Raw genomic sequence first — 20,411 nt, 5'->3', positions numbered from 1 at the left:
TTTACCACATCTGAATTCCACTTTCATACAGGTCAATTTTGTTCCACATTTTGGTTCTAATCAACCATGTAAGTCACTTTTCACCATATTAGAGTCACTTTGCACCCTATAAGAGTCACTTTCCACCATATATACAACAATTGATATGTTAACATCATATACATCTAATTTGACATCCTTTTACCAGCTATTAATGCCACTTTCATACAAGTTAATTTTGTTCCACATTTTGGCTCTAATCAACCATGTAAGTCACTTTTCACCATATTAGAGTCACTTTGCACCTTATAAGAGTCACTTGCCACCATATATTGATACAATTAACATGTTAACATCATGTACATGCAATTAGACATCCTTTAACCACCTCTTGGTACCCCTTTCTTACAAGTCAATTTTGGGCCACATTTTGGCTCTAATAAAACATGTAAGTGACATCTCACAATATTAGAGTCACGTTGCACCTTATAAGAGTCACTTGCCGTCATATATTGGTACAATTAACATGTTAACATCATGTACATGCAATTAGAAATCCTTTTACCACCTCTTAGTGCCACATTCATACAAGTTAATTTTGGTCCACATTTTAGTTATAATTAACCATGTAAGTCACTTTTCACCATATTAGAGACATTTTGCATCCTATATGAGTCACTTTGCACCAAATATTTGTACAATTAACATGTTAACATCATATACATCCGATTTGACATTCTTTTACCACCTCTTAATTCCACCTTTATACAGGTCAATTTTGTTCCACATTTTGGTTCTAATCAACCATGTAAGTCACTTTTCACCATATTAGAGTCACTTTGCACCTTATAAGAGTCACTTTCCACCATATATACAATAATTAACATGTTAACATCATATACATCCAATTTGACATACTTTTAGCACCTATTAATGCCACTTTCATACAAGTTCATTTTTTCCCAAATTTTGGCTATAATCAATCATGTAAGTCACTTTTCACCATAGAAGAGTCACTTTGCACCCTATAAGAGTCACTTGCCACCATATATTGATACAATTAACATGTTAACATCATGTACATGCAATTAGACATCCTTTTACCACCTCTTGGTACCCCTTTCTTACAAGTCAATTTTGGGCCATATTTTGGCTCTGATCAAAAAGTGACTTCTCACAATATTAGAGTCACTTTGCACCTTATAAGAGTCACTTGCCATCATATATTGGTACAATTAACATGTTAACATCATGTACATGCAATTAGAAATCCTTTTACCACCTTTTAGTGCCACATTCATACAAGTAAATTTTGGTCCACATTTTGGTTCTAATTAACCATGTAAGTCACTTTTCACCATATTAGAGTCATTTTGCACCCTATATGAGTCACTTTCCATAAAATATTTGTACAATTAACATGTTAAAATCATATACATCCGATTTGACATCCTTTTACCACCTCTTAATTCCACTTTCATACAGGTCAATTTTTTTCCATATTTTGGTTCTAATCAACCATGTAAGTCTTTTTTCACCATATTAGAGTAATTTTGCACCCTATAAGAGTCACTTGCCACCACATATTGATACAATTAACATGTTAACATCATGTACGTGCAATTAGACATCCTTTAACCACCTCTTGGTACCCCTTTCCTACAAGTCAATTTTGGACCACATTTGGGCTCTAATCAATCATGTAAGTTACTTATCACCATATTAGAGTCACTTTGCACCCTATATGAGTCACTTTCCACAACCTATTTGTATAATTAATATGTTAACATCATATACATCCAATTTGACACTGTTTTACCACATCTGAATTCCACTTTCATACAGGTCAATTTTGTTCCACATTTTGGTTCTAATCAACCATGTAAGTCACTTTTCACCATATTAGAGTCACTTTGCACCCTATAAGAGTCACTTTCCACCATATATACAACAATTGATATGTTAACATCATATACATCTAATTTGACATCCTTTTACCAGCTATTAATGCCACTTTCATACAAGTTAATTTTGTTCCACATTTTGGCTCTAATCAACCATGTAAGTCACTTTTCACCATATTAGAGTCACTTTGCACCTTATAAGAGTCACTTGCCACCATATATTGATACAATTAACATGTTAACATCTTGTACATGCAATTAGACATCCTTTAACCACCTCTTGGTACCCCTTTCTTACAAGTCAATTTTGGGCCACATTTTGGCTCTAATCAAACATGTAAGTGACTTCTCACAATATTAGAGTCACGTTGCACCTTATAAGAGTCACTTGCCATCATATATTGGTACAATTAACATGTTAACATCATGTACATGCAATTAGAAATCCTTTCACCACCTCTTAGTGCCACATTCATACAAGTCAATTTTGGTCCACATTTTAGTTATAATTAACCAGGTAAGTCACTTTTCACCATATTAGAGTCATTTTGCATCCTATATGAGTCACTTTCCACCAAATATTTGTACAATTAACATGTTAACATCATATACATCCGATTTGACATTCTTTTACCACCTCTTAATTCCACCTTTATACAGGTCAATTTTGTTCCACATTTTGGTTCTAATCAACCATGTAAGTCACTTTTCACCATATTAGAGTCACTTTGCACCTTATAAGAGTCACTTTCCACCGTATATACAAAAATTAACATGTTAACATCATATACATCCAATTTGACATACTTTTAGCACCTATTAATGACACTTTCATACAAGTTAATTTTTTCCCAAATTTTGGCTATAATCAACCATGCAAGTCACTTTTCACCATAAAAGAGTCACTTTGCACCCTATAAGAGTCAGTTGCCACCATATATTGATACAATTAACATGTTAACATCATGTACATGCAATTAGACATCCTTTTACCACCTCTTGGTACCCCTTTCTTACAAGTCAATTTTGGGCCACATTTTGGCTCTAATCAAACATGTAAGTGACTTATCACAATATTAGAGTCACTTTGCACCTTATAAGAGACACTTGCCATCATATATCGGTACAATTAACATGTTAACATCATGTACATGCAATTAGAAATCCTTTTACCACCTTTTAGTGCCACATTCATACAAGTAAATTTTGGTCCACATTTTGGTTCTAATTAACCATGTAAGTCACTTTTCACCATATTAGAGTCATTTTGCACCCTATATGAGTCACTTTCCACCAAATATTTGTACAATTAACATGTTAAAATCATATACATCCGATTTGACATCCTTTTACCACCTCTTAATTCCACTTTCATACAGGTCAATTTTTTTCCACATTTTGGTTCTAATCAACCATGTAAGTCTTTTTTCACCATATTAGAGTCATTTTGCACCCTATAAGAGTTACTTGCCACCACATATTGATACAATTAACATGTTAACATCATGTACGTGCAATTAGACATCCTTTAACCACCTCTTGGTACCCCTTTCCTACAAGTCAATTTTGGACCACATTTTGGCTCTAATCAATCATGTAAGTTACTTATCACCATATTAGAGTCACTTTGCACCCTATATGAGTCACTTTCCACAACCTATTTGTATAATTAATATGTTAACATCATATACATCCAATTTGACACTGTTTTACCATATCTGAATTCCACTTTCATACAGGTCAATTTTGTTCCACATTTTGGTTCTAATCAACCATGTAAGTCACTTTTCACCATATTAGAGTCACTTTGCACCCTATAAGAGTCACTTTCCACCATATATACAACAATTGATATGTTAACATCATATACATCCAATTTGACATACTTTTACCACTTATTAATGGCACTTTCATACAACTTAATTTTGTTCCGCATTTTGGCTCTAATCAACCATGTAAGTCACTTTTCACCATATTAGAGTCACTTTGCACCTTATAAGAGTCACTTGCCACCATATATTGATACAATTAACATGTTAACATCATGTACATGCAATTAGACATCCTTTAACCACCTCTTGGTACCCCTTTCTTACTAGTCAATTTTGGGCCATATTTTGGCTCTAATCAAACATGTAAGTGACTTCTCACAATATTATAGTCACTTTGCACCTTATAAGAGTCACTTGCCATCATATATTGGTACAATTAATATGTTAACATCATGTACATGCAATTAGAAATCCTTTTACCACCTCTTACTGCCACATTTATACAAGTCAATTTTGGTCCACATTTTAGTTCTAATTAACCATGTAAGTCACTTCTCACCGTATTAGAGTCATTTTGCACCCTATATGAGTCACTTTCCACCAAATATTTGTACAATTAACATGTTAACATCATATACATCCGATTTGACATCCTTTTACCACCTCTAAATTTCACTTTCATACAGGTCAATTTTGTTCCACATTTTGGTTCTAAACAACCATGTTAGTCACTTTTCACCATATTAGAGTCACTTTGCACCCTATAAGAGTCACTTTCCACCATATATACAGCAATTAACATGTTAACATCATATACATCCAATTTGACATACTTTTGCCACCTATTAATGTCACTTTCATAAAAGTTAATTTTGTTCCACATTTTGGCTCTAATCAACCATTTAAGTCACTTTTCACAATATTAGAGTCACTTTGCACCCTATAAGAGTCACTTGCCACCATATATTGATACAATTAACATGTTAACATCATGTACATGCAATTAGACATCATTTGACAACCTCTTGGTACCCCTTTCTTACAAGTCAATTTTGGGCCACATTTTGGCTCTAATCAATCATGTAAGTTACTTCTCACCATAATAGAGTCACTTTTGTGACGCCCTCCAAACCCGGGGTCTAGATTTGGGGGTCACTTGCCACTAAATTATAATAAAATAATCACAGCGGAATAATATAATAAATACGACCCCTTTACCTGCACTGGATCGATCACAGGTTATAGTATGGAACAGGCATTACTACAAATCAAGTGTTATTACAATCCATAAGTCTAATTAGTTTTACAGATTATTCAAATTTTATTACAAACCTCTAGACTATCCAAGCATCCCAAAACAGTCTACCTGGAATACACACCACTATTTATAAGCACTCGACTTCTGACCAAACCTGGATCTCAAGCTTGCTCTGGCTTAGCTGAAAGATTAGATTGATAAACAAGTATGAGCGAAAGAAATGCTCAGCAAGCAATATAAAATGTACTTGAAATGATAAACCACATTCCAATAATAACTGAACAAAAGAATAAAAGAAGTAATATTTGATCATTAATAAAAGCTTCACAAATTATCAACAATAAACGATAACTTTTAGATTGGAATCTAACTCCGACGGACGTACTATCACATGCTGATCAGCCCGTGTGATAGCACAAGGTCATGATTTATAGAAACATGTCCCCGAAATACGAGTACTCAATTAAAAAGGCAATATACCTGCCTGTGGCAAAATGGTGTCATAGTATTTCATATAACACATAGAAATAGCCCTCCGCTGGACCGTCCGTCCCGGTCACTTACGCATTCATCCAATCCATAAAACATGTTGATCAAAGGAGCCGAATCAAAGGACATCCTTAACCATATAACTCCCCATTTCTCATGGTCCAGAGTTATCTCAACAATCGATGGCGAAATAACTAGAATAATTAGTTATTCGCTAATCTCAATTCAATGTTCCACTGTATAGAGTGATTTATAGCGAAATATATAAAACGTTTAACTATTCTGAACTTAGAATAGTATGGAAATCGAAAGAATAAAGTTCAGAGTCAATATCAATTGAATGATGAATGAAGATAGAGGTACTTGCATAATATAATTCAAAATAAACGTCACTTGAACAATAAGTGAAGTTAGGGGTACTTGCCTGGTATGCTCAATAACCTCTTACTTTAACTCTGCTTCTAACTGATGGCTATTATCTTCGTCTAACACTTGACTGCACTCCTTGCTACTCGATTCTATAAACAAAAGGACTATCTTAATTGACAGAACTAAACTCAATCGACGTAACTATACGTCTTGACATCTACCCGATCATTTATAACTAGCATGGCATTTTAAAATTAAAACAGATAGCATGTATATCACGTAACACGTAATCATGGTATTCGTATAACACGTACTCACATATTTCATGTAATACATAAGTCAAATCATTAAAAGATACGTCTCAGTGCATTCAGAATGAAAATTAGGTCAATATTAGCATTTACCGATCAAATACCGACTTAAACTGATACACAAATCAAATGACATTGCAATATAAAAGAAATTAGGTCTCAAAAGTATTTTTATTGGAAGCGCAATATTTTTCTGAGTCTGTACGCGTTCGTTTCGTATTAAACGGACGAACGGTTTAATTATTATGAATAAAATAAGGAATAAATAGATTTAAATCAATTAATAATAATGTTAATTGATTTTTAAATACCAAAATATAATTTTTAAAACCTTAAAAATAATTTTTAGGAATTATTTGAATTAATTATAAATAATTTACATTTATTTAACTATTTATAAATAAAATTAATTGATTAATTGATTTTTAATCAATTAATTAAATTTATAAATATTTAACTAAAATGAATTATAAATAATTAAATCAAATTGTATTTTTGAAAATATTTAAAGAAAATAATTTTAGAAATTTAAAATAATTTAGAAAACAATTTTTTTTTTGTATTTAAAATAATTATTAAATGATTTTTGAAAACAAATTAAATGATTTTTTTAAAATAAGAAAAATGAATTTTGAAATAAAAGTAAAAGAAATTAATCAGAAACAGATTAGTGAATTTGGAATTGGGGATTCAGGAATCAAAACCGGGTTGGTTTATTCATGGAAACGGGTTAAAGATGAACCGCTACCGGGTCGGGTTGAAGGCCGCCGGAAACTGGGATTGAACCCAGAATCTGGTGGCTCTGCCGGACTCCGGCGAGCTCCGGTTAAGGTTAAAACGGCTTGTTCATCCCGGGATTATCGTCTCAACACGTTCCTGGTAAGCTAGACACCATAATCCAACCGGAATCGTTAACAAACAACTCCGAAATCACAGGTTCCGGCCGGAGTCACCATTAACGCCGGCGAAGAGTTCCAGTTCCGGCCAAGCATCAAAACAACGAATTTCTTACCCAAAAACAGTTATATATGTATCAATACGAAGCTAATTAACTGTACAATCTATTCGATTAATCAACATCAACAACAAAATCAACAATAATCTGTAACAATCAAAAGACAAAACGAATCAACTCAAGAATCCGATACTCCTCAATCCCAAACCAAACACATCGATTTACCCCTTAAATTAAAGCTATGAATCTCTAGAATCTAATTATATAACCCATATCAACAACAAATCAGTCAGTAGTCCAGAAAACTCAAAATTATAAACCGAAAACATTAAACCCGATTTTGTAAGATACTCAATCTTAAATCGAGATACCTATATCAAAAGAATGGCCTTTCCACGGGCTTTGATTTGGTATATAGCACACAAACAACGGATCCCTGCAACACCTTCAATCAATTGATTTTGTTCAAGAACAACCCTAACCCCCAAATTGAATTTCTGGATTTTTGTTTTATTTTTAATAATTTCTGAAATATAAATAAACTAAAATACTATAAATCTGCTATTTATACTTATAACAAATTATATCCCCAAAATTATTTAAGGGTGTTTTTTTATCCCTAAATTACAATAATTAAGCCCCAAAATAATAATTACGGGGAATAATTTTAAAAACGATAAAATAAAAAATTAATGTCAAAATTCCCCAAAAATTGCGAATAATTCGAAAATACAAAAATAATGGGTATTTGAAATACGAATAATTTTATAAAAATAAAAACATCGATTTTGTGGGGTTTGACGTCCCGGTGGGGTCCCGGTTCGTTGATTTTTGAAAAACGGAAACGATCCCTAAATTACCCGAAAATCCCAAACACACGTAAAATACAATCAAACACGTATAAAATCAAATAAAACAGGTATCCTAATAAAGATGCTGATAATTACGCGTCCCGATTGCAGATAAGTTCTTATAATTGCAATTTAAACATATTTTAATCAACCGAAAAATTTTCTGGCCCGTACAGAAACATACATAACAGTTATAACATCTCATATCATAGCAACAATTACTCTAAATTTATAAAACACACAATATTTATTTATTTAACATATAATATTCACATAATTTTCCCGGATATTACAACTTTGCACCTTATAAGAGTCACTTGCCATCAAATATTGGTACAATTAACATGTTAACATCATGTACATGCAATTAGAAATCCTTTTACCACCTCTTAGTGCCACATTCATACAAGTCAATTTTGGTCCACATTTTGGTTATAATTAACCAAAATTAGAGTCATTTTGCACCGTATATGAGTCACTTTACACCAAATATTTGTACAATTAACATGTTAAAATCATATACATCCGATTTGACATCCTTTTACCACCTCTTAATTCCACTTTCATACAGGTCAATTTTTTTTCACATTTTGGTTCTAATCAACCATGTAAGTCTCTTTTCACCATATTAGAGTTTTGCACCCTATAAGAGTCACTTGCCACCACATATTGATACAATTAACATGTTAACATCATGTACGTGCAATTAGACATCCTTTAACCACCTCTTGGTACCCCTTTCCTACAAGTCAATTTTGGACCACATTTTGGCTCTAATCAATCATGTAGGTTACTTATCACCATATTAGAGTCACTTTGCACCCTATATGAGTCACTTTCCATACCCTATTTGTATAATTAATATGTTAACATCATATACATCCAATTTTACACCGTTTTATCACATCTTAGTTCCACTTTTATACAGGTCAATTTTGTTCCACATTTTGGTTCTAATCAACCATGTAAGTCACCATTCACAATATTACAGTCACTTTGCACCCTATAAAAGTCACTTTCCACCATATATACAACAATTGATATGTTAACATCATATACATCTAATTTGATATCCTTTTATCACCTATTAATGCCACTTTCATACAAGTTAATTTTGTTCCACATTTTGGCTCTAATCACCTATGTAAGTCACTTTTCACCATATTAGAGTCACTTTGCACCCTATAAGAGTCACTTGCCATTAAATATCGGTACAAATAACATGTTAACACCATGTACATGCAATTAGAAATCCTTTTACAACCACTTAGTGCCACATTCATACAAGTCAATTTTGGTCCATGTACATGCAATTAGAAATCCTTTTACAACCTCTTAGTGCCACATTCATACAAGTCAATTTTGGTCCATATTTTAGTTATAATTAACCATGTTAGTCACTTTTCACCATATTAGAGTCACTTTGCACCCTATAAGAGTCACTTTCCACCATATATACAGCAATTAACATGTTAACATCATATACATCCAATTTGACATACTTTTGCCACCTATATTAATGTCACTTTCATAAAAGTTAATTTTGTTCCACATTTTGGCTCTAATCAACAATTTAAGTCACTTTTCACAATATTAGAGTCACTTTGCACCCTATAAGAGTCACTTGCCACCATATATTGATACAATTAACATGTTAACTTCATGTACATGCAATTAGACATCATTTGACCACCTCTTGGTACCCCTTTCTTACAAGTCAATTTTGGGCCACGTTTTGGCTCTAATCAATCATGTAAGTTACTTCTCACCATAATAGAGTCACTTTGCACCTTATAAGAGTCACTTACCATCAAATATTGGTACAATTAACATGTTAACATCATGTACATGCAATTAGAAATCCTTTTACCACCTCTTAGTGCCACATTCATACAAGTAAATTTTGGTCCACATTTTGGTTCTAATTAACCATGTAAGTCACTTTTCACCATATTAGAGTCATTTTGCACCCTATATGAGTCACTTTCCACCAAATATTTGTACAATTAACATGTTAAAATCATATACATCCGATTTGACATCCTTTTACCACCTCTTAATTCCACTTTCATACAGGTCAATGTTTTTCCACATTTTGGTTCTAATCAACCATGTAAGTCTCTTTTCAACATATTAGAGTCATTTTGCATCCTATAAAAGTCACTTGCCACCACATATTGATACAATTAACATGTTAACATCATGTACGTGCAATTAGATATCCTTTAACCACCTCTTGGTACCCCTTTCCTACAAGTCAATTTTGGACCACATTTTGGCACTAATCAATCATTTAAGTTACTTATCACCATATTAGAGTCACTTTGCACCCTATATAAATAGCTATTCTTCTTTGTACTCTATTATAATTAAGAGAGAGAGAGAGAGAGATTTATATACATGAAGAATTTCGGAATAAGCTGAGCCGCGAGCTGTTTCGCTTTCACACTTCCTCCTGCTGCTTCAATGATCCCCAAATAATCATTCACATTTTGTTTCATTATCAATTGCAAACAATCAACACTAACTTCACTTAAATTACACTTTCAATTGATGAATACACAGTAGATACACACACAGAGACGCACAGAGACGAAGATAAGATGTTACCTGTGACTTATCAGTGGCTTCGTTGAGGCGCTCGCCGTATAAGTAGAGCTTCTCGATGTCATTTGAAGCTTCGGAAGCTTCCATCATTAGAGAGAGAGAGAGAGAGAGAGAGAGAGAGAGAGAGAGAGAGAGGAGTTCGTGAAGAAGAGGGGTTAAGTGAAAATATGAATAGGCGGCACTGGTGAAAAATGAACTAATGAGCTCGGCTTCTGCGGCTCAAATAATTCATCTCCTAGAAAGTTAAATATTTTAAAATATTTTAAATTCTTGGCGGATTTAAATTCACCGGTATTTTAAAATATTTTTATGATTTTGTATAAAATAAAATAAATCTTAAATAATAAGTAAATAGCTAACTCAATTATTTATAATATTTTTTTATTTAAAAAGGTATTTATCACTTTTCTGTAATTATATTATCCAACTGTATGGATGTCAATAGATATATATTAGTAATATAACCAAAATTTCGTATCAAAATAATTTTATTTGGTTTTCCATTTTAATAGTCAAGCATTAGTTTGACTAATACAGTTAACTAGTGTTTAATCCTGAATTGGTGTTTCACTAATTTTAAAAATATTTTTCAACGATTCGATCGTATGTTTGTCAATGGTTATATATATATATATATTTATATTTATATATATATATTAGTGATATAACTAAAATTTCATATCAAAATAATTTTATTTGTTTTGCCATTTTAACACTCAAGCATCAATTTGTCTAATACAACTAACAAGTGTTTAATCCTAAATTGGTGTTTCGCTAATTTTAAAGATATTTTTCAACGATCCAACCGTATGGATGTCAATATATATATATATATATATATATATATATATATTAGTGATATAACCAAAATTTCATATCAAAGTAATTTTATTTGGTTTGCTATTTTAACAGTCAAGTAACAGTTTGACTAGTACAGCTAACTAGTGTTTAATTCTAAATTGGTGTTGCGATTGTTTTAAAAATATTTTTCAATGATCCAACCGTATGGATGTTAATAGATATATATATTAGTTATGTAACTAAAATTTCATATTAAAATAATTTTATTTGGTTTGACATTTTAACAGTCAAACGTCACTTTGACTAGTATAGCTAACTAGTGTTGATTCCTGAATTAGTGTTTCGATTATTTTAAAAATATTTTTCAACGATCCAACCGTATGGATGTCAATAGATATATATATTAGTGATATAACCAAAATTTCGTATCAAAAGAATTTTATTTGGTTTGACATTTTAACAGTCAAACATCAGTTTTACTAGTACACCTAACTAGTGTTTAATCCTGAATTGGTTTTTCGATTATTTTAAAAATATTTTTCAACGATCCAACCGTATGGATGTCAATAGATATATATATTAGTGATATAACCAAAATTTCATATTAAGATAATTTTATTTGGTTTGACATTTTAACAGTCAAGCGTCACTTTGACTAGTACAGCTAACTAGTGTTAATTCCTGAATTAGTGTTTCGATTATTTTAAAAATATTTTTCAACGATCCAACCGTATGGATGTCAATAGATATATATATTAGTGATATAACCAAAATTTCATATCAAAATAATTTTATTTGGTTTGACATTTTAACAGTCAAACATCAGTTTGACTATTACACCTAACTAGTGTTTAATCCTGAATTGGTTTTTCGATTATTTTAAAAATATTTTTCAACGATCCAACTGTATGGATGTTAATAGATATATATATTAGTTATATAACCAAATTTTCATATCAAAATAAATTTAAATGGTTTGACATTTTAACAGTCAAGTATTACTTTGACTAGTACAGCTAACTAGTGTTGATTCCTGAATTAGTGTTTCGATTATTTTAAAAATATTTTTCAACGATCTAACCGTATGGATGTCAATAGATATACATATTAGTGATATAACCAAAATTTCGTATCAAAATAATTTTATTTGGTTTGACATTTTAATAGTTAATCATCGGTTTGACTAATACAGCTAACTAGTGTTGAATCCTAAATTGGGTTTTCGATTATTTTAAAAATATTTTCAATAATCCAACCGTATGGATGTCACATATATATTAGTGATAAACCAAAATATCATATCAAGATAATTGTATATTAAATGATTTTATCGAAATATTTAATTTTTTTCTGAAATTTCTAAAATGTCACGCAAACAAATAAATGCTGACATTAATATGGTTGGATCATGAAATAATATTTTTTAAAAATTGAAATTATCAAAAATCATGTGCTAATTTACGATGAAATCCGTCATAAATTATTGGCTACCAGAAATTTGAGAAAAGTCAAATTTACCGCCAAAATTTTGGGAAAAAGTTGAATTTCCCTATTTGTTAACTTACGACGAATTTTTACTTTCCGTCGTAAATTGGTGGATCCGATCTTTTTCGTCACAAATATTTCGTCGTAAATTTAGATAAAATATTTTTTTATTAATTTTTAAGTTAAAATTTTAATAAAAATATTTAACTTACGACGAAATAATCAAATTGTCGCAACTTTAAATGATTTTCATTTTTCCGCCAAAATTTTGGGGAAAATTTTGAATTTTCCTCTTTGATACTTACGACGCATTTTAATTTCCGTCGTAAATTGGAAGATCCGATCTTTTCCGACACAAATATTTCGTCGTAAATTTAGATAAAATATTTTTTTATTTAATTTTAAGTTAAATTTTTAATAAAAATATTTAATTTACGACGAAATAATCAAATCATCGCAACTTTAAATGATTTTTATTTTGTTTAATCGTGTCGTGCAGAATTTTATTAATAAAATACTAAACTTGCGACGGTTTTGATTTTCGTCATAAATATTTACGACGTTTTACTTTGTTCCGTCGTAAGTTGGGCATACATTTTTTTCTGTCGCAAGTTTTCCGTCTCAAATGGCCATATTTCTTATAGTGTTTTATCACAATCGTTTTTGTGATTATCGTACTCATTTTTTTTGTTACCATTTTAATTTTTGATTCTCATTTTTATTTGTTAAGAGTATAAATGTGAGCATGTTAGGGCCTTTCTATGACTTAAGTTTTAGATTGATTAATTACTTAACATAATATTAGAGATCGGTTGAGGGAGGGACTCAAGTTTAAGTCCTCTCACCCATATTTGTTTAATTTAATTATATAAATACTGGGATTAGTTATATATGTTATAAGGTCAATCGGTGAAATGTTAAGAATATAAAATTTTGATAAAGCCACACTATAATATCTTAAAATTTTAGATGTACTTATTACATAACATTATCAATTGTTCATATAATGCCTAAATTTGCTACATATACATAATACAGGGAAAACAAAGAAATCCAAAAAGGAGCAACAAGTTTTCTTGGGTTGTCATGATTGAATTTCGTGAATGAAAACATAGACATCAAATATGATACAATTAGAGTAAGATAAATCTCGATTCTCTAGGAATTGGACGAATGTTTTCATTTACTTAAAAACCTAAACTACATATATTGGTAAATAAAAATGAAGTTATTAAACTTGCTCATCCTACTCTAATAACAAGAGAACTCCAAAGCAGCATCTAGTGCAAATAGTTCACTCTCCACATAACCTTTGCACCCTCGTTCACATTCTTTAGCACCTCCGTTTTTCAAACGTTTTTGAGCTCCAGTAGCTTTCATTCTGATGTCCACAGCAGGGGGCTTCACACCGTCTAGCAAGCTCTTCTTCGGTTTCATCACAATCCATTTCTCAAAATCCAGTGTTGATGATTCGTAAACTGTTTTCCAGGGCACCTCAGCTTTTCCCAAGAGTTGTGACTTTCCTGTTCTTCCGAAAAATGAAACTCCACTCCTCCGTCGAAGTTCAAAGATTATGGTCCCTTCCAGTACCATGTTGCTCATAGACTCTTTAGTTCCGAAACAATTTAAAGATAAAGATTGGTTCCACACCATATTTGAGGATGATACATCTCTGCTCTCGAATCGAACTCTTTTATTGTTCCCTGCAGACATATAGCATCTAACAAACAAGCTCCCGGAGGAGTTAAATTCGACGTTTCTGGCTCTTATGATTCTTAGTTCGCAGCTTAAAGCTGTCGAGTCTTGAAATTTATCCATGTAAAATTATATGGACCAAGTATATATATGTTTATATCTGTACGAGAGTGAGTTGCAGGGAGTTGTGAATTTGATGGAGTTGCTGATAGAGTGCTTGGTTCTATATATAGAGAAAAACAGGTGAAATGCATTAACCTGCAACATTACCTCTGGCCACTTGATTAGCTAGTAGTTTTAAGTGTCATTTGAACAATTAATTAGGGTTATCAACTTCCCACTTTAAAATCGAAATGACTTTTAGAAGATGTTGCTTATATATAATATACTTGAAAAGATTCGAGTGCAGTATTTTATTATTTTTGGGGAGCTAAAAGCAACATATAATCAAAAGTGATTCCAAATAGCCCACTTGCTCGATTTTATAAGATTATTTGCTCATAATTTATATAGTGTTTAAAGATTGCCAAGTCCAAAATCTCTGCATAATCCTTCGAGTGGGGGGTTTATAAGAGTTTCTTGTTGTATTATGCTACTACACAAATAAAAGCAAGAAGCACTAAGTGATGAGTAACAAAGCTGAATCTATATTTAAATGTAAATCCGGATAGGCCACATGATCTTGAAGCTTAAATAAATAGACATGGCCGCAAATATGTAAGTACCTGGAAACATCATCAGTTATGTAAAGCAAAAGCAAACTCTCTTGTTTTGGTCTCATTTAGAAGTTCTTGAACTGGGTTTTATTCGGATTTTAACATTCTAGTTTTTTTTAACATGGTCGGAGTCTTTTGAAAATGTTTTCACTATTTTTGAAAAGTAATATATTTAATTTTAATAAGAAAAAACAAAAGACCCAGCATTTGGGGAACCTTTCCAAAATATTATTAATGGTACTATGTGTACAAAATATCCACAAAACGCAGGGTATGTGTATTCGAATTTTAAAAATTTAATAAAAAAATACACGTGAGCATACGTATTTCTTTTGGCTTTTTGGATATATACATGTTAGTCATGCATGCACATACCTTACAAAAAATAAAAGGATACGCAAGCAAATCATGCTTATTCTTTGTTAAATTTTTATACGATAAATATGGATTGATGCGATACCCGTGAGTATTTTGGGCGGATAGTATTGTCAATCAATATTTTGGACAGTTAAAATTCAAAAATAATATATTTTGAGCATTCTTTCAATATATTTTTTTTATTCAAACCTTCTAAAAAATTAGCCTCCCACAAATTACCAAATCATGCAAAGATTTTTTGTTTTACAACACCATTTATTTTACGCTGAACTGCATGCTGCAATAATGTGAAGCCTTTAGTAATTCACCAATAACAAATTCTCAGTAGGAAACATACTGCATTCCCATGCAGCATACAATAGCTGAGTTTGAGTTGGGACCTTAACCTGCTGATATTGAAAAATCATAAAAGTACAAATAGTCAAAGACTATACTTAACTACGTGATTATGTTGCATTACACGTTAACATTGCATACAGAATAAATATAGAAAGCACAGTAACAACTAATTAACAAGCGACTAGTACACGATATAAATGGAATAACTTGTTTTTCATGATTCAAATGTGACAAAAGTTATGCAGCGAACTTGACGAATTAATGTCCAAAATACGCAATTGCATAACAAAGTAAAGAAATCACAAGGTAATCAAAGTATGACGGAGCCTCCTCGAGTCCGAAGAGTCGAAGACTACTTGCTCCTGCTACAGCCAAAAAAACCATCCTTCATTACGCTTGCAACAATCTTGTTACTATATATCATCTACCAGGGTAACATTTGGAGTGCCATCCGCCATATATAACGCTTGCAATATCGAGGCTAACAATTTGGAATATATATCCTCCGGAAACAATGTTTGGAGTACCCTCTAACTTAATATATTTTTTGAATAACCCGAAAATAATGCTTGGTATATTTTCCCGAGTAGTTCTTGGATGACCTTCCGGAAATACCCTCCCTCATAGTTTTAAACAGACTAAATTGCATATTGCATCTCTTTGGTTTGGATCTTTTTTATTTTGATACGAGTTGTTTCAATAATTGTATTTTGCATCCCATACAAGTTTAGTCGCTGCACTTTGCACCCTTTTTGTTAATTTTTACCGTTACCGTTAAATATGTCAGGAGTAAAAAAATGATTTGACCATGTCTAATTGCACTTTAATCATTAAAATTTAACATATTTTACATTTATACTCCTGAACAATTTTTTTTACAATTCTAACCTCCAATTATAAAAGTTTAACATTTTAACCAATTTATTAAAGTTTTAATATTCGAATTTTTATAATTTTTTAAAAAATAAATTATATTTAAATGTTTATAATATTCGTATCATAAAAAATATATTCGAATTTTAAAGGTTTTTAGACAATTTTTCAAAAAAATATGGTTTTGAGGGTCAAAAAATTAAATTAAAGATTATTTTTTAAAAAAATTATAAAAAAAACTTTTCAGTTTTCTTAAATTCGAATATGATACGAATTCGAATATTATATGAATTAAATTTTTAAGAATTTTATAAAAATTCGAATATGATACGAATTAATTTTTTTTAAAAGTATAAAATTTTATGATACAAATATAATTTTTTTTAAATTCGAATATGATTTTTTTTTAATTTGAATATAATTTTTTTTTAAAATTTAAAAATTTGAATATTAAAATTTTTAATAAATTGGTTAAAATGTTCCATTTTTAAAGTTGAAGGTCATAATTGTAAAAAAATTGTTCAGGGATATAAATGAAAAATTTGTTAAATTTTAATGATCACGGTGCAATTAGACATGGTCAAATTACTTTTTTGCCCCTAACATATTTAACGTTAACGGAAAAAATTAAGGGAAGATGTGCAAAGTGCAGCACTTAAACTTGTATGGGATGCAAAGTGTAATTATTGAAATAAGTGGTACCCAAATATCAATTAACCAAACCAAAAGGATGCAATATGCAATTTACTCTTTTAAATACTCAAGAATCAAGATCACGTTTGGAATATATTGTAGAATTAAAAATACTCAAACGTACATTTGTATGTTTAAGATGAAGAAAACATAAAAACAAGTACTAATTTTATTTCTCTCAAAATGAAATTGATTACATGCAATGATATATAACCTATCACATACTACGTACATCCAGGAATAACACTTCTAAAAATACTCGATGACTCAAACTTATCCTATAAATATTCAAACAAACTATGACTGCTTCTAGCTAACTAATTCCACGACTACAAACTGGGTGCTGCATTTTACTTAAAATATAAAATAAGCTTAGATTAAAATAACAACACATTTATTTAAAATTAAAACAAAACTTAAATAATAAGTTTTAAGATTAATTTCCAACAATCACCCCTTTAATCTTAAACTTATGAAGCACTTATCTTCATCTCTGTGATGCACTTCTCACCACCATCTCTCCATATTGTGATGCACTTCTCACCACTATCAAATTTGATGCACTTCTCATCGAAAACATTTTTGGAGTACTTCTCTCTTAATCTAAACTTATGAAGCATTTATCTTCATATGTGATGCACTTCTCACCACCATCAATTTTGATGCACATCTCATTAAAAAAAACTTTGGAGCACTTCTCTCCGGTACACACCCATACTTCTAAAATAAAATTTCTTTCACGGCCACTTGTGCCATGATATCTTTCTCATTATTTTCACCGCTCATTTTCCTCCTTGATTTTTGTTCTTACTTCTCTTTTTTTTTCCCATGCTTCTCTATCAAGAATACTTTCATCTTGATACCTCATTCAATATAGATGGAGATTTTATTTTTTTTATGCCATTTTAAATCACAGATAAATACTTAATATATATATATATATATATATATATAAATGTATGTATCACAAGCCCTAGATTGAAGTTCTGATGCCAAGTGTAGAATTAAAAATACTCAAACGTACATTTGTATATTTAAGATGAAGAGAACATAAAAACAAGTACGAATTTTATTTCTCTCAAAATGAAATTGATTACATGTAGTAGTGATATATAACCTATCACATGCTACGTACATCCAGAAATAACACTTCTAAAAATACTCCATGACTCCAACTTACCCTACAATACTTCTAACTGATTAATTCCACGAATACAAACTGGGTGCTGCATTTTACTTAAAACATAGAATAAGTTTAGATTAAAATAACAACACATTTATTTAAAATTAAAACAAAACTTAAATAATAAGTTTTAAGATTAATTTCCAACATATATTACCAAAATTTATAATATCTACTTCTAAAAAATTTAAAATATAAAAAGATGCCTACAAAGACTGATAAGAGATTTAAATAGAGAGTGATGATTCTTGAGTTAATTACAACTAAATGAATTTTTTGCATTGAATCGAAAAAGCCTATACTACGTCGGTAAACAAAAAATGTTGTTGTAAGCTTCTCATCCTATAGTCTAGTAACAAGAGAACTCCAGAGCAGCATCTAGTGCAAATAGTTCACTCTCCACAAAGCTTTTGCACTCAGCTCGATCACATTTTCTAGCACCAACAATTTTCGTATGTTTTTTAGATATTTGAGCTCCAGTAACTTTCATTCCGATTTCCACAGCAGGGGGCTTCATACCGTCTAGAAAGCTCCTTTTCGGTTTCATCATGATCCATTTCTCAATATCCATTGTTGATGACTCATAAACAGTTCTCCAGGGCACCTCAGCTTTTCCCAAGAGTTGTGACTTTCCCGTTGTTCCGAAAAATGAAATTCCCGTACTCCTCTGTCGAAGTTCAAAGATTATGGTTCCTTCCAGTAGCATGTTGCTCATAGACTGTTTGGTTCCAGAACAATCTAAAGAGAAAGATTGGTTCCACACCATATTTGAGGATGATACATCTCTGCTCTCGAATCGAACTCTTTTATTGTTTCCTGCAGACATGTAGCATCTAACGAACAAGCTCTCGGAGGAGTTAAATTCGACGTTTCTGGCTCTTATGATTCTTAGTTCACAGCTGGTAGCTGTTGCCTCTTGAGATTTACCCATGTATGTTTATATAATCTGATGTTTAGGTAGATGTTTGTATCAATTTGAAAACGAGAGTAAAGTCTGATGAAGAAAAAGAGTCTGGACTTGTGAAATATATAGAGAAAGAGGATGCATGAACTTGGTGATCACTTTAATATAGTTAATCTACGTGTCATAATATAAAAACAGGATTATCACCGGCCCATATAATCAGTGTTTTAAAGTTTTCCTACAAGATTTAATAATCACATATCAATATTATAAACCGTATGGGGTTTTATGGAGTAAAATGCATCGTGGTTTCTTCAAGATTTGTGTAATCGGCTGAACATATTTAAAATACCCACTAGCTAGATTGCCTGTAATTATCCCTAAATAAACACCTCTAATCCTTGTAGTGGGGAACTAAACACATTGTGATTTTATTATACAATACAAGTAAATAACATTAAGTGAGCCTAATCATATTTTAACTGCACTTTTACATGTTTCTTTTCTGATTATATTGGTACGAAAATCTGTGGGTGTGATTTACTGCACTTTTACATGTTTCTTTTAAATTAAATTGGTAAGAAAATCTGTGGGTGAGATCTCCTATTATTACTAATGTAGTCGAGTCGAGCACCGTAAGATTTACGTTTTCAACAATCAACTTTGAGGGTCAATAAAAACTTAAAAAAGTTGAATCATTCTGCCTAAACATTGCAGCGATTCCATTCCATGTGCCTTAACCAAAGGGACGTCCATACTTCGAAATAGTTTCATCAAAAGATAAAAGAGAAAAAAAGATAAAAATAACCAATTTTTTAAAAAAATTAACAAAATCGTTTTAAAAAATAA

At 31.1% G+C, this 20,411-nt stretch overlaps 2 protein-coding genes across 2 annotated transcripts; both read right to left on the bottom strand.

Moving 5' to 3' along the window:
• Window positions 1-14,032: 14,032 nt before the first annotated feature.
• LOC141673408 (uncharacterized) lies at window positions 14,033-14,494 on the bottom strand. Its single transcript, XM_074480153.1, has one exon. The coding sequence runs from the start codon at window positions 14,492-14,494 to the stop codon at window positions 14,033-14,035; it is 462 nt and encodes a 153-aa protein (XP_074336254.1).
• A 4,513-nt stretch (window positions 14,495-19,007) lies between these two features.
• On the bottom strand, window positions 19,008-19,589 carry LOC141673407 (uncharacterized). The gene has a single exon (XM_074480152.1). It carries the CDS (start codon window positions 19,587-19,589, stop codon window positions 19,008-19,010), a length of 582 nt encoding a protein of 193 aa, XP_074336253.1.
• Window positions 19,590-20,411: the final 822 nt, after the last annotated feature.

This window comes from Apium graveolens, chromosome 7, assembly GCF_009905375.1.
Source record: "Apium graveolens cultivar Ventura chromosome 7, ASM990537v1, whole genome shotgun sequence".
Taxonomy (NCBI): domain Eukaryota; kingdom Viridiplantae; phylum Streptophyta; class Magnoliopsida; order Apiales; family Apiaceae; genus Apium; species Apium graveolens.
The sequence above is the reverse complement of the archived record's forward strand: the minus strand, read 5'-3'. Positions and strand labels throughout refer to the sequence as shown.

Excerpts from the sequence above, each read along its gene's own strand:
- LOC141673408 (XM_074480153.1), bottom strand. The coding sequence starts at position 14,494 with ATGTCTGCAGGGAACAATAAAAGAGTTCGATTCGAGAGCAGAGATGTA.
- LOC141673407 (XM_074480152.1), bottom strand. The coding sequence starts at position 19,589 with ATGGGTAAATCTCAAGAGGCAACAGCTACCAGCTGTGAACTAAGAATC.